Here is a 22,390-nt window from a genome sequence, read left to right on the forward strand (position 1 = left end):
GCAAAATCTTGTGCTGAAGGCCGCCTGCAGAAAGGCTCCGCCCCCAACAAGCAGAGCAGAGGGGACAGCGAGCATCCTTGTCTTGTGTCACGTCCCAAAGAGAATCTGTCAGAGTTCAGACCATTAGTAGACACCATGGCATTTGGATGAAAATATAGAAACTTAATCCATTTAATAAAGTTTGGGCCCATATTTAACTTTTCTAAGACTGAGAACAGAATGCTCCACTCCATCCGGTCGAACGCTTTCTCAGCATCCAGTGAAGCCAGCAGGACAGGGGTCTTCTGTGCATTTACTTGATCTATAATGTCAAAAAGACGGCAAATGTTTTCAGAAGAGTACCTGTCTCTAATAAATCCAGTTTGGTCCGCTTTTATTATTTTGGGAAGAAGAGTGTTAAGTCTTTTGGCGAACAATTTGGTAATTATTTTGTAGTCGAAATCGGAAGGACGAGCAGGATAGAGGGTCCTTGTCTTTTTTGAGCAACACTGTAATGCGGGCTGTGTACATAGAGTCTGGGAGAGCTCTGTTTTCGCAAAAATCATCCAGCATTGGCATGAAAATAGGGCTAAGCTGGGGCCAAAAAGCTTTGCAGAACTCTCTGTGGAATCCATTTGGGCCTGGGGACTCCTCTGGAGTGAAGGGGGAGTTGAGACCTTCTTGGTCGGTCTCTGATAGCTTTGGTAGCGAGATTCCCTCTAGGAAGGAACAGAGTTCTGCATCTGTATGTTTTCTCTCAGAAGTATATAATTTGCAGTAAAATTCATGAAAAGTTACATTTATCTTATTTGGATCATATGTGACCTCGTCATCTGCTGTTGGGATGGCCATGATTGCTCTGACTGCTCTTTTTAAAATTGGTATTCAAGCAATCTGCTCTTTTTTTTGCAGCGTTCCACTTCCCTCTCAAGATCTAACCTGTGTGCTTACATTGCTTTTTTCTAAGAGGAAGCATATGCAATTAGATGACCTCTTTGTGTGGCTTTTGCAGCGTCCCACATTGTGGCCGGAGAAACAGGAGTCTTTGTTGTCTTGTGTGTAGTTGTCTATCCATGTAGAGACCAATGTATGGAATGCTTCGTTTGATAACATGGAGGTGTTGAATTTCCAGGTCTTTGACCTCGGGATGTTTTTACAGCGGTCAAAGCGGAGGCGGACAAAGGCGTAATCTGAAAGTGCTATGAGTCCGATTTTACAAGTGGCAGAATTTATGAAAATCTTTGGGATACAAATGTAATCTATACGAGAGTAGGTGTTATGGACATTGGGGTAATATGTATAGTCCATAGATAAGCCATTAGTCTCTCTCCAGATATCTATCAGTCCTATCTCTCTAGTAAGAAAGTTCAACATCTTTACCAATCTAGGGTTTGTGGTGGGGACCTGAGATGATTTGTCCAGAGTTGAGTTGAGGGTACAATTAAAATCTCCAGCCAGCACTCTAAATGAAACACAATTCTCATTGAACAGGGTTATCATTTTCGACATGAAAGCAAGAGTACAGTGCCTTGCAAAAGTATTCATCCCCCTTGGCGTTTTTTTTCCAATTTTGTTGCATTACAACCTTTCATTTAAATTGATTTTTATTTGGATTTAATGTAATGGACATACACAAAATAGTCCAAATTGGTGAAGTGAAATGAAAAAAATAACTTGTTTCAAAGCATTCTAAAAAATAAATAACGGAAAAGTGGTGCATGCATATGTATTCACCCCCTTTGCTATGAATCTCCTAAATAAGATCTGGTGCAACCAATTACCTTCATAAGTCACATAATTAGTTAAATAAAGTCCACCTCTGTGCAATCTAAGTGTCACATGATCTGTCACATGATCTCAGTATATATACACCTGTTATGAAAGGCCCCAGAGTCTGCAACACCACTAAGCAAGGGGCACCACCAAACAAGCGGCACCATGAAGACCAAGGAGCTCTCCAAACAGGTCAGGGACAAAGTTGTGTAGAAGTACAGATCAGGGTTGGGTTATAAATCAATATCCGAAACTTTGAACATCAGTGAAGCATGGTGGTGGCAGCATCATGCTGTGGAGATGTTTTTTCATCGGCAGGGACTGGGAAACTGGTCAGAATTGAAGGAATGATGGATGACGCTAAATACAGGGAAATTCTTGAGGGAAACCTGTTTCAGTCTTCCAGAGATTTGAGACTGGGACAGAGGTTCACCTTCCAGCAGGACAATGACCCTAAGCATACTGCGAAAGCAACACTTGAGTGGTTTAAGGGGAAACATTTAAATGTCTTGGAATGGCCTAGTCAACGCCCAGACCTCAATCCAATTGAGATCTGTGGAGGAGCTGGAACAGTTTTGCCTTGAAGAATGGGAAGAAATCCCAGTGGCTAGATGTGCCAAGCTTATAGAGACATACCCCAAGAGACTTGCAGCTGTAATTGCTGCAAAAGGTGGCTCTACAAAGTATTGACTTTGGGGGGGGGGGGGGGGTGAATAGTTATGCACGCTCAAGTTTTCTGTTTTTTTGTCTTATTTCTTGTTTGTTTCACAAAATTTTTTATTTTGCATCTTCAAAGTGGTAGGCATGTTGTGTAAATCAAATGATACAAACCCCCAAAAAATCTATTTAAATTCCAGGTTGTAATGCAACAAAATAGGAAAAATGCCAAGGGTGTTGAATACTTTCGCAAGCCACTGTATCTGTGTTAGGGGCATATACATTTAAGATAGTAATTGGTTGCCCAAACAGTGACCCAGTTATCAGAATAAATCTCCCCTCTCGATCAGTCATGTTTTTGTTAATTATGAATGGAACATGCTTATGGATAAGTATGGCTGTGCCTCTACTGTTAGATTTGAAAGATAAGAAATACACCTGTCCCACACAAGCTCTGCGGAGTTTAGCATGTTCAACATCACAGAGGTGTGTCTCTTGTAATAGTGCAATGTCTGCTTTTTCCTTTTTGAGAGCACATAGTATCTTTTTCAGTTTTATTGCATGACCTAGCCCATGGCAGTTCCATGTAGATTTAAGGTACTAGTCAACGTGTCACGGACAGAAGAGGACCCAAGAGCGCAAGTTCAAATTCAGAGTTCTTTATTGAAGGTTTCAGGCGGGAAGAGGAGTGCCAGGGGTGTCAGGGGTTCCAGGGGTGCTTGGGGCTCTGGGGTTTTTCAGGGTCCTGTGGGTACCTGTGCTCCGGGGGTCACCAAATGTCCGGGGGTGTCCAGTCCAAGTGCTTAGTGTGTGTGTTCCCCAGTGATGGAGCGGCGTATCGGGCTGAGGGTGGTGAAGCGTCTGGGCACGCTCATCTGGTGGTCGGAGACCGGAGGGGCTGAAGATCGGAGAGTAGTCGAGGTCCAGAAGGCAGGTCGGGATAGACGGGGCAGTAGAACAAGGAGGCAGTCAAGAAAGGATCGGTATCACAAACAGGAGTCAGAGCGCAGACAGGCAGGTTACTGGTCCGGGTTTGAAGACGATCTGACAGGGCTTGGCTGAAAAACAGGGCTTGATATACTGGGAGAGGTTAGTGGGGAAATGCAGTTCAGCTGGCAGAGTAATTAGAACAGAGTGAGGCAAGGTGAGGATGGTGAGTGGGAAATGCAGTGCAGCTGGCCAGGTAACAAGAGCAGAGCAGGGCGGAGCCAGGTGGAGCTCGTTAGGCAGAGTAGGGAGAGAGTGAGCAGAGTGGCAGAGAATTGAATGCAATTAATGTTGCTACCAGGGAGAGAGAGTGCTCATGACAGGACCCCCCCTCCAAGGGACGGCCCCAGAAGTCCCAAGAACAACATCATGCCGGGAGGGTGGAGGGGAGTAGGCGGCGGGTCAGAACTCCTCCGAGCGGTCCGAGTGAATCTCCTCATCCTCAGAAGGAGCTGGAGGGTCACGGTCGGGAGACAGGACAGGCACTGAGACAGGAGCAGGGTCAGGCACAGGACAGGAAGCAGGGCGGGCAGGACGGCTAGGAACCCCTCTTGGACGGCCCCTACGGATTGCAGGCTGATCAGGATGTAGTCGGTGGAAGTCAGTGATAAGGGTCCGGTCCACTATCCTCCTGGCCGGGATCCAGGTCCTCTCCTCTGGACCATATCCCTCCCAGTCAACGAGGTACTGGAGACCCCTACCCCTTCGCCTAGAGCGGAGCAGCCGCCGGACGGTGAAGACAGGACCGCCATCTACGAGGCGCGGAGGAGGTGGCGCCGGAGCTGCAGGGACCAGGGGACTTTCATGGACCGGCTTGACCTTGGAGACGTGGAAGGTGGGGTGGACCCGCATGGAAGCGGGCAACTGAAGTCGGACCGCCGTTGGACTGATGACTTTCTGCACAGGAAAAGGACCAATGAAGCGAGGGGCCAGCTTTCGTGATTCAACCCGCAGCGGCAGATCCCGGGCAGACAGCCAGACCTTCTGACCAACCCGGTAAGTAGGTGCTGGGGTCCTCCGTCGGTTGGCCCCGACGGCGTAGCTGGTTCCAGACTTCAGGAGCACAGTGCGAGCCTGGGCCCAAGTGCGGCGGCAGCGGCGGGCATACGCAAGAGCAGACGGACAGGTGGCATCCGCCTCCTGGCTGGCAAACAGTGGAGGTTGATACCCGTAGACACACTGAAAGGGGGAGAGCCCGGTGGAGGAACTGGTGAGTGAATTATGGGCATATTCCACCCAGAGCAGGTGTTGAGCCCAGGCCCGGGGATTTTGGGAAGCCACACACCTCAGTGCCTTCTCCAGCTCCTGGTTCATGCGTTCAGTCTGGCCGTTTGACTGCGGGTGGAATCCAGACGATAGGCTGGCGGTGGCCCCAAGGAGATGACAGAACTCCTTCCAAAAGGTTGCTGAGAATTGCGGGCCCCGGTCTGACACTATATCCTGGGGTAGGCCATGGATACGAAACACATGTTCCAGGACCACCTGGGAGGTCTCTTTAGCAGAGGGTAGTTTGGGAAGGGGCACGAAGTGGGTCATCTTACTAAAGCGGTCAACAATGGTAAGGATGACTGTGTGTCCGTCAGAGGGCGGAAGGCCCGTAACAAAGTCCAGTGAAACGTGGGACCAGGGCCTCTTGGGTATGAGTAGGGGTTGCAGCAACCCAGCAGGAGGCTGGTTGGGGGTCTTGTTTCGGTTACAAGTGGGACAAGCTCGGATGAATTCTCGGACATCCCGTCTCATCCGCCGCCACCAGAACCGCTGGCGGACCAGATGAAGGGTGCGAGTGATGCCGGGATGACAGGCCAGACGGGATTCGTGCCCCCACTGAATCACAGGTGACCTGAGATTTGCTGGAACAAACAGACGGTTGGGGGCGCTGGTGCTTGGACCTGGCTGGTCCCGAAGAGCCTCCATGACCTGCTTCTCGATCTCCCAGGTGAGGGCCGCTACGACCAAGTGGCTGGGAAGAATGGGGGCTGTCATGGCGGTGGTCTCGTCCTTCTGAAACATCCGGGAAAGAGCATCAGGTTTGATGTTGCGAGATCCCGGGCGGTAGGAGAGCGTGAAATTGAAGCGCGTAAAGAACAGAGACCACCGCTGTTGACGGGAGTTCAGCCTCCTGGCTGTTTGGATATACTCCAGGTTCTTGTGGTCTGTCCACACTACGAATGGTTCCTTTGACCCCTCTAACCAGTGCCGCCATTCTTCAAGGGCGAGCTTGACAGCCAACAGCTCGCGGTTCCCAATGTCGTAGTTGCATTCGGCAGGGGTTAGCCGACGGGAGTAGAAGGCACAGGGGTGCATCTTGCCATCCTCAGCTGCTCTTTGAGAAAGCACTGCACCCACTCCCACGTCCGAAGCATCTACCTCCACCACAAACTGCCTTGCTGCATCTGGCATCTGGAGGATGGGAGCAGAAGTGAAACATGTCTTGAGGATATTGAAGGCCTTATCAGCAGCTGATGTCCATTGGTACGGTTGTTTAGTGCTGGTTAGCGCCGTGAGGGGTGCAGCCACTGTGCTATAGTTTCTGATGAATCTCCTATAAAAGTTGGCAAAGCCCAGGAACTGTTGCAACTTTTTCCGAGACTCAGGAACTGGCCAGGAAGTGACAGCCGACACCTTCGTGAGATCCATCTGAATGCTGCCCTCGGTCACCACATACCCCAGGAATGAAACGGTCTTGGCATGGAACTCGCACTTCTCTGCCTTCACGAAAAGAGAGTTCTCCAGCAGGCGGCGCAGGACCAACTGGACGTGGTGCGTGTGTTCTGACAGAGTCTTTGAGAATATTAAAATATCGTCAAGGTACACAAATACGAACGTATTTAGCATGTCCCTGAGGATATCATTCACTAGGGCTTGAAAAACTGCTGGGGCATTGGTGAGGCCGAAGGGCATGACGAGATATTCATAGTGGCCGGTTGGTGTGTTGAACGCTGTCTTCCATTCGTCTCCCTCCCTCATCCGCACCAGATGGTAGGCATTGCGAAGGTCCAGCTTTGTGAATACAGTGGCTCCCTGCAGCAGTTCGAAGGCAGACGAAAGTAAGGGCAGTGGGTAGCGATTCTTAACCGTGATGTCGTTCAGACCCCGGTAATCTATGCATGGACGAAGAGAACCGTCCTTCTTGCCGACAAAGAAGAATCCCGCTCCTGCGGGGGAAGATGACGGTCTAATTATCCCGGCGGCAAGAGAGTCATTAATGTAGTCCTCCATGGCCTTTCTTTCCGGGGCTGACAGTGAATACAGACGACCCTTGGGAGGTGCTGTGCCAGGCAGGAGATCAATCGCGCAGTCATAGGGTCTGTGTGGGGGTAGAGATGTCGCCTTGGATTTGTTGAACACCTCTTTCAGGCTGTGGTAACAGGCCGGAACATTGGATATGTCGGGGGTAGCGCTAGATCTTTCCCGGTGAACGGGCAGGGTGGCCCCCCTTAAACAGGTCTGGTGACAACTCCTTCCCCACTCACGGACTGTTCCTGTCTCCCAGTCGATGTGGGGGTTGTGCTGACGGAGCCACGGGTATCCAAGAATGAGTGGTTGGCCAGGTGAGTGTAGGAGGTGAAACTGGATGGACTCCTGGTGGTTTCCTGACAGCAGGATTGTCACAGGGGCGGAGATATGAGTGACAGTGCCAAGATGATGCCCATCCAGGGCTCGTGCAGGAATGGGTTGTGTCAGTTGATGATGGTTCACGCCCAGTTGCTGTGCAAGCTCAGGGTCCATGATGTTTGCTTCGGCTCCGGAATCCACAAGGGCGGCCAATGTATGAGTCTTGTCAGAAAGCTGAAGGCGGAGATGAAGCAGGGTCTTTCGGATGGAGGGAGACTGAAGGCTTGTTGAGCTCACCCGGATCTCCCCTACACCTGGTGAGCTGCGGCTTTTGCCGGACAAGTGGCGACACGGTGATTCTCGCCACCACAGTAGAGGCAAAGGTTGGAGCTTAGACGGCGCCGACGCTCCTCGGGAGTCAGAGAGGCACGGCCAATCTCCATGGGCTCAGGCTGATTGAGTTGGCTATGGGACTTGACAGGCAGGGGCTGGACAGAAGCGGTATCGACCCGAGTGCGGATGGCAGGTTGACTGAGACGGCCCTTCTCCCTCCTCCGGGTCTGTATACGGCGGTCAATGCGGACGGCAAGGTCAATGGCGGCATCAAGCGTTGAGGGCGGGTCATGGGAAACAAGCTCGTCTTTGATATAGTCCGCCAGGCTATGGAGGAAGGCTTGCACCAGTGCCTCTGGGTTAAACGAGCTTTGACTGGCCAGGGTACGAAAGTCAATGGAGAAGTCTGCCACTGTCCGATTGCCCTGACGGATGGTGAGCAGAGCTTGTGACGCTTCGGCTGTTGGCGAGCCTAGGTCAAAGACCTTTAACATCTCCTCCTCAAAGGCACTGAAGGAGGCACAGGCTGGGGTTTGCCGGTCGAATTCCGCCGTTCCCCACAACCGAGCTCGACCGGTGAGATGTGTGATGACATACCCCACCTTGGCTCCCTCTGTTGAGAAAGTCCTGGGCTGTAGTGCAAACTGGATTCGGCAGCTGCTCAAGAATGGTCTTACTTGCTTCTGGTTGCCATCAAAACGTTCCGGGTTCCCAATCTTTGGTTCAGGAGCGTGGGGATCTGGTGGCAGCACTGCCGGGCCTGCAGCATTGGGACCTCCAGCGGAGGGATGAAGGAGTGTCGGCGGTACAGGAACAGAAGGACCAGGGGGGGGTGCAGGTGGAGTAGCCGGGTTTGAGAGTAGTTGCAGGGCTTGGGCTAGCTGTTGTTGCTGCAGTTGGAACTGTTGTTGCTGCTGGTTGAATAGCTGGAGAAGGGAAGCGATGTCGCCAGCCATCCGATTTATGTCTCCCTCAGAGCGTTCCAGTCGCTGTATGGCAGTCATCTCTGGCTCTTCTTCCATCGTGGTCAGGGAGTGCGCTGGGTCCATGATGGTCAGATCGTTCTGTCACGGACAGAAGAGGACCCAAGAGCGCAAGTTCAAATTCAGAGTTCTTTATTGAAGGTTTCAGGCGGGAAGAGGAGTGCCAGGGGTGTCAGGGGTTCCAGGGGTGCTTGGGGCTCTGGGGTTTTTCAGGGTCCTGTGGGTACCTGTGCTCCGGGGGTCACCAAATGTCCGGGGGTGTCCAGTCCAAGTGCTTAGTGTGTGTGTTCCCCAGTGATGGAGCGGCGTATCGGGCTGAGGGTGGTGAAGCGTCTGGGCACGCTCATCTGGTGGTCGGAGACCGGAGGGGCTGAAGATCGGAGAGTAGTCGAGGTCCAGAAGGCAGGTCGGGATAGACGGGGCAGTAGAACAAGGAGGCAGTCAAGAAAGGATCGGTATCACAAACAGGAGTCAGAGCGCAGACAGGCAGGTTACTGGTCCGGGTTTGAAGACGATCTGACAGGGCTTGGCTGAAAAACAGGGCTTGATATACTGGGAGAGGTTAGTGGGGAAATGCAGTTCAGCTGGCAGAGTAATTAGAACAGAGTGAGGCAAGGTGAGGATGGTGAGTGGGAAATGCAGTGCAGCTGGCCAGGTAACAAGAGCAGAGCAGGGCGGAGCCAGGTGGAGCTCGTTAGGCAGAGTAGGGAGAGAGTGAGCAGAGTGGCAGAGAATTGAATGCAATTAATGTTGCTACCAGGGAGAGAGAGTGCTCATGACACAACGTCATCGTACAGTGATTGAACTCTAGTGCAAGTCAACTCTGGGTATAGGTGGATAATAGTTACAACTGCGATCAAATAAAATAAAAATAAACCGTGTACATAAAATAACAATCTCTGAACACCCCAGCCGAATTCCCAAACAACTCGACATATCCTGTTGGATCTGTTAACCCCAAGCTCAGTCACAATTCTGTATTCCGAAAAATGGGAACAGTTCACAACACACAACTTCTCCTGAGAGAGACTCATCCTCTCCGCCCCGCATTAAGTGAATGCCAATATAGCCCCCGCCTAGGCCACAGTAAAAAAGAGTGTCACGCCCTGGCTCTGGGGACTCTAGTATGTTGAGCCAGGGTGTGAGTTTTCATGTGTGTTGGTTCTAGTTGTTGTATATCTATGTTGGCCAGGGTGGCTCCCAATCGGAGACGGCTGTAGCTCGTTGTCTCTGATTGGGAGTCATACTTAGGTAGCCGTTAGGCATTCATTCATTGTGGTTTCTTGTTCCGTGTTGGTTTGTGTATGTAACCAGGGACGTCACGTTTTCGTTTTGTTGTTTTGTTCGTGTGATCATTATATAAATAAATATGTTCGCATTCAACGCTGCGCCTTGGTCCTCCTCTCTCACCGACGATCGTGATAGAAGAAACCACCAAGACTGGACCAAGCAGCGTGTCCAGGAGCCATCGCCAGGGAGATCTCTAGCAGATCTCCTTCGCCTCCTCGACTGGGTCAAGCCGGGTGAGGAAGAGAAGGGCTTGACATGGAAGCAGAAGGGCGAAAGGCTGGCGAGGGACATGGAGACCTGGTCCACGGGTAGGAGAGACGCCCAGAAATGTTTTAGGGGGGGGCTAACGCCGTGGACGACGGGCCAGCAGGAGACCGCGGCAGAGCGGCCCAGCGGGTTGGCAGAGGAGGCCGCCAGGTTACGGGGGCCACTGGTCGAAGAGGGGATGGAAGGTGTAGAGGCACGGCGAGAGGTACTGGGGTGTGTTACCAGTCCGGTCCGGCCCATTCCAGATCCCTGCGTAGGACCAGTGGTGTGTGTCCCCAGTACGGTCCGGCCTGTTCCTGCTCCCCGTACCAGGCCAATGGTGCGCATCGTCAGCCCGGCTCGGCCCGTTCCTGCTCCCCGCACCAAGTCAGTGGTGCGCTTCGTCAGCCCGGCTCGGCCCGTTCCTGCTCCCCGCACCAAGTCAGTGGTGCGCTTCGTCAGCCCGGCTCGGCCCGTTCCTGCTCCCCGCACCAAGTCAGTGGTGCGCTTCGTCAGCCCGGCTCGGCCCGTTCCTGCTCCCCGCACCAAGTCAGTGGTGCGTTTCGTCAGCCCGGTTCGGCCCGCTCCTGCTCCCCGCACCAAGTCAGGGGTGCGTTTCGTCAGCCCGGCTCGGGCCGTTCATGCTCCCCACACCAAGCCAGTGGTGTGCGTCATCAGTCCGGCACAGCCCGTGCCTGTTCCACTGGTGCCTGGTTCAGCACGGCTCAGCTGCTTCACGCCGGAGCTAGAGCAATCCGCTCCACCAGTGTGCAGTCCAGCTCCGGTCAGCAGGGCCAGACCGGACCAGGGGTACTTTGGGGGGTTAGAGAGCGAGTGGGGATCATGCCCGGAGCCGGATCCACCGCCAAGGCGGAGTGCCCACCCGGTCCCTCCCCTGTGGTATTTGGTTGGCGCGGTCGGAGTCCGCGCCTTTAGGGGGGGGTACTGTCACGCCCTGGCTCTGGGGACTCTAGTATGTTGAGCCAGGGTGTGAGTTTTCATGTGTGTTGGTTCTAGTTGTTGTATATCTATGTTGGCCAGGGTGGCTCCCAATCGGAGACGGCTGTAGCTCGTTGTCTCTGATTGGGAGTCATACTTAGGTAGCCGTTAGGCATTCATTCATTGTGGTTTCTTGTTCCGTGTTGGTTCGTGTATGTAACCAGGGACGTCACGTTTTCGTTTTGTTGTTTTGTTCGTGTGATCATTATATAAATAAATATGTTCGCATTCAACGCTGCGCCTTGGTCCTCCTCTCTCACCGACGATCGTGACAAAGAGAGGGAGAAATAAAGTAAATAAAATCAATAGCCTAGCCTACAAATACATCCCCCAAAGGACATAGGCCTAATCATTTGGACTAAATAAAACAGAAATGAGGGAGCAAATCCCTAAGAGGGATCTATAGAATAAGTTGTTTGTTATTATTAAAATGAAATATCAACAGAATAAGACGGTCATAACCATAAACATACAATTGACACACTGATCCTCTCGTTAGGTCTATAGATGTGTCGTAATCGACAGGCTATTAATGGTGAAGGCCTATGTGAAAATTATATATATATAAAAAGTAAGTTATATGCCTAATATAAAATTTACACAGTGTCTGATCACTTTGTCTGCCAAATAGCCTATATGTTCTACAAACAAGATAACAGGCTGTAAATTGTGAATTTTCTCACTTGACATAAAAGGGAAAATAAAAGTAGGCTAAAACTTTAGCAGGCCTAGGCCTAACCCTCTTGCAGACGGCTAAAATTACATTTAGCGGAGCAGGTGGGTCATTGGACGGCGGCTATATGTTGTCTTACCTCCAATAGTAATAACAGTAATCACTTTTAGTCATCGGTCCATTTCTCAGTGGCCAGGATTGTCCTTCAAAAACCTATTTGCCTCTTCAGGAGTTTTGAAGTGTCACAGGGCTCCTTGGTGAATAATCCTGAACTCGTTTGGGTATTTGAATCCCCTGAAGATGCCTCGGTCAATGAAGTGTTTCTTCACCTCATCAAACTCTCTGCGCTTTCGGTGTATTCCAGCTGACAGGTCCTGGTGCAAGGTGAGTTTGGCGTTTCCCACGGTAATGGTGTTGATTTTCGCCGCCTGTAGCACTCGTTCCTTGTCAGCGAAATCTCAGGAAACGTATGGTGATTGGGCACGGTGGTTGTCTGGCTGCTGGTGGGGGCCTTAGTGCTCGGTGAGCTCTCACCAGTTCTATGGGCCTGTCGGTGGACAGGTGGAGCCACTCGGGGAGTTTGTCTTGCAGGTAGCGGATCAGAGGCATGTTTCCCTCTTTTTTTCAGCCAGGTTTAATAGAACACAGTTATTCCTTCACCCCCTATTTGCCAGGTCCTCCGTTTTCTCTTCCAGATGCTCTGTTTTCTTTTTAGCAGATTCTATTGTTTCCACTGCGTCTGCCATTGAGTTTTCCATGGATAGGATTTGCCCCTCTGCCTCACTCAGGCATCCCACATTGATGGCTATCTTGTTGTTGATGTCAGGCAAGGCATTTTCCAGGGTTGTCACTTTGCCCCCTATCGCAGTGAGCTGAGAGTTAATGCCATCTAGTTTGATGTTGAGTTCTGTACGTTGGGATCTCAGCTCAGAAAGGATGTCTTTGACAGAGGACGAGGTTGGCAGTTGTTGGGCCTCGGGAAGGGATGGGTCCTCATGCTCCTGGCTAATGGTGCTAGCTTTTTCTGAAGCTAGCTTTTTCTTGGAGGCTTTTCCATGGCTATTGCTCGAGTCCGGGTAAAAATGTCACATGTAATGTCGCCTTTTGTAGCCGCCATGGCTTTTTTGACTAAAGCTAATGGGGTTTAACTTGAATAGGAGGTAAGATTAAGAGCTCTCAGTTCATGCGGCTATCTCGTTCAAGGGTCCCGTGATCCGCCCCATTATTGATAATATTAACATGTTAACCCCCTCTGTTTCCCTTTCACCAGGGGCTACCTGTATTCAGGCCTAGAGTTTGGGGCGGAGTGCTACTGTGGCCACAAGATCCAGGCTCCCAACGCCTCTGAGAGTGAATGCAACATGGAGTGTAAGGGCGACAAGGGCAACCTGTGTGGAGGGGCCAATCGCCTGTCCATCTACAGACTGGAGCTGAGCCAGGAGTCAGCACGCCGCTGTGAGCTTTAACCACCCATCACCACACTCCACAAGGGCATGGGTAATCCATTCAGGGGGCATGGTGCACCCCACACAATGACAACCAGAAGGGTACTGATAGGAGCAGCCAGGCAATCATACCACAGCACTGTTCTCTTTGAACATGACAGACTTCTACCTCATATTATAGGCTAATATGCAAAGAAAACATTAAAGGTTAACTAACTGTAAAATAGATACTTGAAAGGATTCTACACAGTCCCTGGCACTGTTTTGCAATCCATATTGTTGTTATACAGATTATGCTAATAAAATATTTTGATTTTGGTGGTTTGATGGTGAATAATTTCGTTCTGGAGTGAAGCCAGGGTCGGGTGCAACCTGGTTCAGTTGTTTACTTTTCCCCCAGAGAGCTGTGCTACCTAGCCCAGCAAGGTGTGTTTTTCAGTTTAACACTGCTCTCCTTTTGTGAGAACAACCCTGGATGGAGGTGAACAGGGTCGAAGGAGCTCTCATTAATAAAAGTGGAGTCGAGTGGACCTCACCTACACTACCCACCACCATATTTATTACCAGAGAACAGCAGAGGGAGAGGCAGGAGGGAGAAAGAGAGGGGGGAGATAGAAAAACAGACAGACAGAGAGAGAGACAGTGACAGACAGAGAGACAGAGAGAGACAGAGAGTGGATTCTGGAGAGAGAGAGTGAATGTAGGAGAGTCACTGTGGTGTCTTTAAACGAGCTGCACGCTGTTATCTGTTTATCCATGTAACCCTCTGAGGGGAAATGGATATGCCGTGAGCTGCGGTGGGACCAGGCCCCCAGTGTCCAGTCTGGAGCACAAAGTCACAAGCTCTGCTGGTCGGCTACTGCGTAGCAACCTAGTGGTGCCAAAAGCCCTGGTCTGCCCTAGAAAGCCTATGTAAATTACGATCGCCATAACGGCTAAATCCCAAAAAAATGGACAGCCGTTTTGGCCTAAAAAATGATCAAGTTCAATCCCCAAGATTTATTTTTAAATTCGCTACAAATCGAGATATTTACAGTTTTTCTCGATTGCTAAGACACATTTCTTGAAAGCTGCTCTCCTTTTCTCTTAACTGTGAACACAAAACCCAATTTTCAAGCTACATTCACAAAACCTCAGACTCTTCTTGCAAAACCAAACTTTCACCTCAAAACAGTTCAATCTGTGCTCAAAACTGAACTATGTTGTCAAATCGTGCCCCGAGTCAATCAAAATTAAAAACACTACTGAACAGTCACTAAACACTACGTAGAAAAATAGAAAACACAATGCTCAGGACATGAAGCTGGAGAAATAAATGTTTATTGTTCACTGTAGGCTAAATGCATGTTGCAAAACAAAAAAAAACTGTGCATTTAGCACTTGTACAAAAAGACAAAACAGAAATCTTGTGCATTTACATGTAGCACTTGTAAAAACAAACAGAAATATTATGCGTTTGCCACTTGTGTACAGTAAGCCCATGTAAAAAATAAAGTACAAAAATATACAAATAAGTGCATCAATCACTCAGCCACAGTGTCACGGTTTCGGCCGAGGCGGCCCCTCCTCCTTGTTCGGGCAGGTTTCGGCGGTCGTCGTCTCCGGAGTACTAGCTGCCACCGCTCTATGTTTCTTGTTTGATTGGTTTTGTCTGTTTGTCACACCTGTTTTGTGTTATGTCTCATTTAGCACCCTATTTAGTTTCCTTGTTGTTAGTTAGGTGTTGTGTGTAATTGTTCCATGTCGTGTTGCTGCGCTGCATGTATTTTGGTGCGCTATTTTGTGCTTTCCTCCTTGTTTGTGTTTTAGGAGTAGATTACGCACTTGTTGATTGCGCCCGTTTGTATACGCCTGTGCACGCTTTTCTCGCCTCCGGGCTGGTTTTGGATATTTATTGTGATATCTACTAAAGTATTTTTGTTGGACTTTACTTCTGCCTCCTGCGCCTGATTCCACATCACACCTACCATAGCAACTCCTGACACACAGCATCATGTCTCCGTACTGGGTCAGGCCACAGGACTTCATCCACATCACAGGCCACATTTTGTCTGGCCAGGCAACGGGGGAAAAAACCCCTGGCATGCCGTATCCAGGCTTGGCATGCCTCCACACCTATGTCACCACAGGCAAGTCCCATGGCTTGCAGGAGATTTACCCTGGTGTAAGGTTGGCGTTCATATACCTTCCACCGCCATGAGGAGAAGAATTCCTCAATGGGGTTGAGGAAAGGGGAGTACGGTGGAAGGCAAAGATTGATAAAACCTTGGTTCATATTGTACCACTCTCTAACCTGGAGGGCTCTGTGAAAACTCACATTGTCCCAAACTACAACATAGATGGGATGCTCATCCTGCTGCCCTAACAAAGCATCTCGCATGTGATTGAGGAAAATGAGGAGCTGGTGAGTGTTGTAGGGCCCCAGGTTGGCATGATGGTGGACAACCCCATGATTGCTGATGGCAGCACATAATGTGACATTGCCACCACGCTGCCCAGGAACACCAACAATGGCCCGATGGCCAATCACATTACGGCCTCTCCTTCTCCTTTTGGTGAGATTAAACCCAGCTTCATCCATGTAGATGTATTGATGGGGTATTTCCATTGCATCCAGTTAAAAAACCCTCTGTAGAAATATATATAGTTTTGTAAGTGATACGGAAAAAGTGATTTAGGCCACTACAGTAAATCACTACTTAGAGTAATCAACATTGAATGTGTCTGGATATATGCCAACCTGTACATACTGGAATCTTTGCTCTTTGACTCTGTCTGAGTTGCGATCAAAGGGCACTCTGTATAGCTGTTTCATGCGCAGTCTGTTGCGCTTGAGGACACGATCAACAGTAGAGAGGCTGACACTGTTGATACCCTCAAAATTTAAATGGTCCTCAATGATCTTCTGCTGAATTTCGCTCAGTTTAATGGCATTGTTCTCACGGACCATATCAACAATTAGGGTCTCTTGGTGTGGGGAGAACATACCTGTCCTCCCACCCCCATGTGGCAGTCTTTCAATTCTACAAAAAGAGAACATGGAGTTACAAAAAATATACATGGAATACTAGGCCTACAAACAGTTAGACCAACCCTCCATTACAATACTACAGGACATTGGTACAGTGATGTACTGAAACATATATTTACTTACAGTATACTGTGGTACAGTATATAGTATGTCATACAGTAATTGCTGTCAACATTTACATACTGTACTATAATGTAAAAAAAAGGTAATTACCTGTTCTCTTCTCTAAATCTTCGGATTATGGTGGACACAGTGAATCTACTGATGTTTGGTTGTACCCTTTGTCCAGCCTCCCTCATGCTCATACCATGGACAAGAACATGGTCAATCACAGTAGCTCTGATTTCATCAGATATTACTGTTCTTTGTCTTCGCTGACCACCTCGACCACCTCGACCTCCTCTCACACGAACTCTTCCTCTCAGATTTCTATCCATTGTAGGGCCTCACAAACCAGTGCTCTCTGAACTGGCTTACTGTATATGTTCCCTCACATCATTAGCCACAAGTGTGATCAATTTTGAGTTGTTGTGTTCAAGTGGTGACACCTGTGCTCTAATTGTGTTTGACGTTTGTCACCTGTGCTCACCATTATGCAGCACGGGTGCATCACAATGAAAATGTGTTGGCAAGTTATGTCTAAACAGGTGAAAAGTGCTTATGGTTTTGCCAAAAGAGTGATTGATTCAATCAGTGGGTTCAGGCAACTGAGCATTTGGTTCAGACAATAGGGTTTAGTGTTTTAGCAATTGAGAAAAACTGTAATTAAATAGTGATCCATTCTGACTACTACATTTGTCATCACACAGGAACACGTGCTGACACAGACCAACCATGGGCCGGCAGGCTACGAGGAGGCTCCCGGTTGACTCTCTCAGGCAGGATGAAAACGACTGCATGATCCTTAGCGATTTTTTGATGCCATTTAGGCCCATTCAGCAATATGACACACTTCAAATTCAAATACTTCCGGCATCATACGCCATCGGGAGTTTTCCATAGGAATACATGGATGATGTCCACGCTATCACTATCTACTGATTTTAATGTCTATGGGTGGGACAGGGAGTTAAGTGTGAGAGGATGTTCAGAGGCAACAGGGAAGGGTGTACCTCCTCCCTCTCCTTTTATTCCCTCTCCACCCCTTCCTCCTCCCCCACCTCTACTATCTCCTAGGTCTCTTAAACAATAAGCCCATAACCACCAATCCACAATCTATGGTAGTATAGCTATTGGAAGAGGCGCACCAAGCTTGTTTATATTCAGGGTTAAAATAACAACACTGTTCTGTAATTGTTGTTATTTCTCTTTTTTTCCTGTCTTCTGAAGCCCGCATATTCCAGATTGCTGAGCATTGCTCTTTTTCAAATGTGGTTGTGCGTGCTCTGACACCTCTGACCCTGATTGCAGTAATCATGTGACAAGAACCCTGCTGCATGCTTCAAAATAGGAAATTAACGGGAGGATGTTTTGCCCTCTGTTGTCCTCTGCAACATGACTGTTATCATCAGATTGCCTGGGAAACAGTGCAGCCTCCCATTTTCCGCTCTGATCAACAGCAGAACGTTTGTAGAGACATAAGACCCAATTTTCTGAGTAAAAACTCTTGCCTCTCTTTCCCCCTTTCCTTTCCCCTTATCATGTCCCTTTCCCCTATCTCTATATACCTATTTGTATTACTGAAGCAGAAATATAATGTGTAGTCTCCCCACACATTACACCTAGGCTAACATACTTGCACTTCATGCAGCTGAATATTTGCATGTATGATATATTCCCATGATGAGTCAGACTAAATACAGTTAGAAAGGTGCTCTGGTTCTCGGGCCTTGGGCTGATACTGTATATAGTTAAGTGACACACTAGCCGAGGAAGCTCCAATGAAGCATTTCATTACCAAAAAAGGAAAGGGTGTCTTTTGTGAGAGACGGCAGGAGATAGAGGAAGACCTAAAGAGGATGGGAGGGGGAAGTAAGAAACAGACTTATTGACAGAAAATAGCTGAACAGAGAGAGAGAGAGAGAGAGAGAGAGAGAGAGAGAGAGAGAGAGAGAGAGAGAGAGAGTGAGAGAGAGAGAGAGAGAGAGAGAGAGAGAGAGAGAGAGAGAGAGAGAGAGAGAGAGAGAGAGAGAGAGAGAGAGAGAGAGAGAGAGAGAGAGAGAGAGAGAGAGAGAGAGAGTCAATGTGCAGGTGCTGGTGCTGGATAGTCTCTCCTCCCCTATGTGCGGCTGTGAGAGTGCTAGAGGCAGGAGTCACATCTAAAATACATTTAATCCCTCACACACTATGACTAACTCCTCCAGGTCTCCAACACACAAACCACCTTCCATGGGAAATGCATTGGCTGTAGTGCCCTGCTGTCTGTACACACCAGTGAGCTTTCTCCCCTCTTTTGGTGCATAACCTACACAGACTGCTGCACTTCCCTGTTAAATACTGTTCTACAATATGGCTGGGCCTGTTATTTGCTGTTCTACAGTATGGCTGGGCCTGTTATTTGCTGTTCTACAGTGTGTGCACTGTGGTAGCCCATAGGGACAGCCTAGGGCTAAAGGGTGTTGAGACAGCCAGTGAAGGAGAGCCGGGCAGTCCCTGATGTGATGGTAACTGCTCAGGTCAGGCCGCTGCTGGGTCAGGGCCTCATGCTCTGTGTTAGGTTCCTAGTGAGGCCAAGGAAGGGGTCAGTGGATACTATAGGGGTCAAACTGAAAGCTTTGTTCAGTCAGAACACACATGAAAATGGGTTAGTGATTGATACTAATCTAGTATGTTGTGTTTGTCTTTGGTTCAGATGGGAGCGCCATCTTTAAGGGGTGCTTCCACAGGCCTGACAACGTCACCCTGGCCCTGCCCATCAGCGCAGTCATCCAGAACATGTCAGTGGAGAAGTGTGTGGATATGTGCACAGAGAAGGTGAGGGAAATGTGCATGTTGTGATGTATGAGATTGTGATGTCTGTTTGCTTGGTACTGAGTGAGAGAAAGTGTGTTTGTGTAATGTGCATGTGTGTGTACATGTTGTGTGTATGTGTGCCTGCACCTGCTTGCACTGTAAAAAAAAATCTATTTGTTTTAACTATTTATTATTAAGTAACTGGTGATGTAAGACGTCAATGTGTGTCGAATATGTAAGTTGAAAACATTGTATGTTAAAAGCACTGTGTGTGTGTGTGTGTGTACGTGTGTGTGTGTGCGTGTGTGTGTAACCAGTTCCACAGCCTTATAGTTGAATGAACATGTGAGACAAGTTGAGCAAACACATCATTTTAAATTTACTGAGTTTTTGGCTAAGTTTTCTCAAGTTGGAGTTAGGTTTGGGATAACAACTTTTTTTTTGTTCAGGTAGCACATGGGCCGAAAAGTTGAGTAATCCAAAAAAGGCTGTGGAGCCAGTTACTTAATAATAATTTGTTGAAACAACAACATTATCTTTTACAGTGTGTGTGTATCATATGCGTATACATCATCTTTCTCTCTCTGATGTCCCTCTCCTCCCTCCTTCCTGTCCTCCAGGAGCTGTCCCTAGCAGTCCTGGCTGGAGACAGGTGTCTCTGTGGGTTCCCCACCCCCCACTTCTCCCTCCATGAGATGGAGGATGAGGACATGTGCCTGCATCGGTGCCATGGCGAGGAGTTTGAGAGCTGTGGGAATGACAAGTACTTTGTGGTGTACCAGACACAGGTCCAAGGTAAACAAGCCACTATCTGCCACTGACCTCATCATTCTAAGCCCGCTCTAGTTGTAGTGACTGGATATAACTACATGAATTACCATTACCAATGTTATTCATATTAAAGGATGGGTTTCCGTAGATTTGTTTTGATGCTCTTTGAGTAGAAGATATTGTCAGAGTGCAGGAAGTGGTACAGGAAACAATTTGTGTACAGTGTTTCTGAGCATGGGTGAGAGTGTTCTTGTGAAACAGCTAGCCCACTGCTTTCACACCATGATTAGATTTATTAGGATCCCCATTAGCCGACACCAATGGCGACAGCTAGTCTTACTGGGTCCGACATATAACGAAAAAGACATTACAGACAAAATACTTTACAATTTAAATAAATTTATGAACATGTAGTGTGTGTGTGCATCTATAAGTTACACATACTGTACATGTCAGTACATACACACAAACAAGTAGGTCACATGGGGGAGAGGCGTTGTGCCGTGAGGTGTTGCTTTATTTGTTTTTTGGAACCAGGTTTTCTGTTCACCTGCGCTAAATAAGATGGAAGGGAGTTCCATGCACTCATGACTCAGTATAATACTGTACATTTCCTTTAATTTGTTCTGGATCTGGGGACTGTGGACCTGGTGGCATATCTGGTGGGGTAAGTATGTGTGTCAGTGCTGTGTGTAAGTTGACTATGCAAACAAATTGGAAATTACAACACATTCATGTTTCTTATATAAACAAGAAGTAAAAGTCAGTCTTTCCTCAACTCTTAACCAAGAGAGACTGGCATGCATAGTATTAATATCAGCCCTCTGATTACAATGAAGAGCAAAACGTGCCGCTCTGTTCTGGTCCAGCTGCAGCTTAACTAGGTATTTTCTTGCAGCACTGGACCACACGACTGGACAATAATCAAGATAAGATCAAACTAGAGCCTGCAGGACTTGCTTTGTGGACTGTGGTGTCAAAAAAAGCAGAGCATCTCTTTATTACGGACAGATCTCTCCCCATCTTTACAATCATTGTATCTATATGTTTTGACCATGACTGTTTACAATCTAAGGTAACACCAAGTTATTTAGTCTCCTCAACTTGTTCAACAGTCACACCATTCATTACCAGATTCAGCTGAAGTCTAGAAGTTAAGGAATGATTTGTTCCAAATACAATGCTCTTAGTTTTAGAGATGTTCATAGCCAGTTTATTACTAGCCACCCATTCCAAAACTGACTGCAACTCTTTGTTAAGGGTTTCAGTGACTCATTAGCTGTGGTTGCTGATGCACATATGGTTAAATCCTCAGCATACATGGACACACATGGCAGGTCATTGGTAAAAAATAAAAAAGAGTAGAGGGCCTAGAGAGCTGCCCTGCAATACACCACACTTTACACCACACTTTACCAGCACCATGGATGCTGCTGCTGCTGCTGTTTTCTCACATCTCAGTGGATGGATGCTCAGAGAGGCTGTGAGCAATGCTGCCCTACTGCTGTTTTCTCACATCTCAGTGGATGGATGCTCAGAGAGGCTGTGAGCAATGCTGCCCTACTGCTGTTTTCTCACATCTCAGTGGATGGACGCTCAGAGAGGCTGTGAGCAATGCTGCCCTACTGCTGTTTTCTCACATCTCAGTGGATGGATGCTCAGAAAGGCTGTGAGCAATGCTGCCCTACTGCTGTTTTCTCACATCTCAGTGGATGGATGCTCAGAGAGGCTGTGAGCAATGCTGCCCTACTGCTGTTTTCTCACATCTCAGTGGATGGATGCTCAGAGAGGCTGTGAGCAATGCTGCCCTACTGCTGTTTTCTCACATCTCAGTGGATGGATGCTCAGAGAGGCTGTGAGCAATGCTGCCCTACTGCTGTTTTCTCACATCTCAGTGGATGGATGCTCAGAGAGGCTGTGAGCAATGCTGCCCTACTGCTGTTTTCTCACATCTCAGTGGATGGATGCTCAGAGAGGCTGTGAGCAATGCTGCCCTACTGCTGTTTTCTCACATCTCAGTGGATGGATGCTCAGAGAGGCTGTGAGCAATGCTGCCCTACTGCTGTTTTCTCACATCTCAGTGGATGGATGCTCAGAGAGGCTGTGAGCAATGCTGCCCTACTGCTGCAGCAGCTCTTCTTACATTCAGAAGTGGAAATTGAGGCTATAATAAACAATGTACAACAACATACTGGTTTGGACCAGTAGCATTATATAAGGATACTATTTTTTTTATACAGTCAAATACATTATTAAAAGTAAACCTACTGTATTTATTTTTTTATGGTATCCTAATATACACTACCGGTCAACAGTTTTAGAACACCTACTCATTCAAGGGTTTTTCTTTACTTTTACTATTTTCTACATCGTAGAATAATAGTGAAGACATCAAAGCTATGAAATAACACATATGGAAGTGTACATTGGTTATATAAATTCCACATTTCTTTATTTCTATTTGGAGTTTCTTAGTGACCTTTATTTTCATTTCCAGTATGACGAAGGCCTGTGCATCACCAGCTGTCCCAGAACACAAACTGACGTACTGTGCAATCTCTTGCTTCCTTAAACAGCCACCAGAGTTACAACATCATAAACAGCACAGGGCTCCACTCACAACAACCAAGTCCTGCAGTCACGCAATGGTGGAAAAAGTACTAAATCGTCATACTTGAGTAAAAGTAAAGATACCTTAATAGAAAATGACTCAAGTAAAATGTGAAAGTCACCCAGTAAAATACTACTTGAGTAAAAGTTTCAAAGTATTTGGTTT

The 22,390-nt window shown here is 48.1% G+C and overlaps 1 protein-coding gene across 1 annotated transcript in view; it reads left to right on the forward strand.

Moving 5' to 3' along the window:
* The window catches only part of LOC311141233 (sialate:O-sulfotransferase 2-like), a gene marked incomplete at both ends in the record, with an annotated part of 48,544 nt that overhangs the window by 9,136 nt on the left and 17,018 nt on the right, over positions 1–22,390 (forward strand). Inside the window, 3 exons of the mRNA XM_084176494.1 lie at positions 12,746–12,930; positions 18,743–18,864; positions 19,464–19,638. Coding sequence (XP_084032620.1) covers positions 12,746–12,930; positions 18,743–18,864; positions 19,464–19,638 — 482 coding nt within the window. The remainder of the gene's footprint in view (positions 1–12,745; positions 12,931–18,742; positions 18,865–19,463; positions 19,639–22,390) is intronic.

Source organism: Coregonus lavaretus, assembly GCF_964263955.1.
Source record: "Coregonus lavaretus genome assembly, chromosome: 14".
NCBI lineage: Eukaryota > Metazoa > Chordata > Actinopteri > Salmoniformes > Salmonidae > Coregonus > Coregonus lavaretus.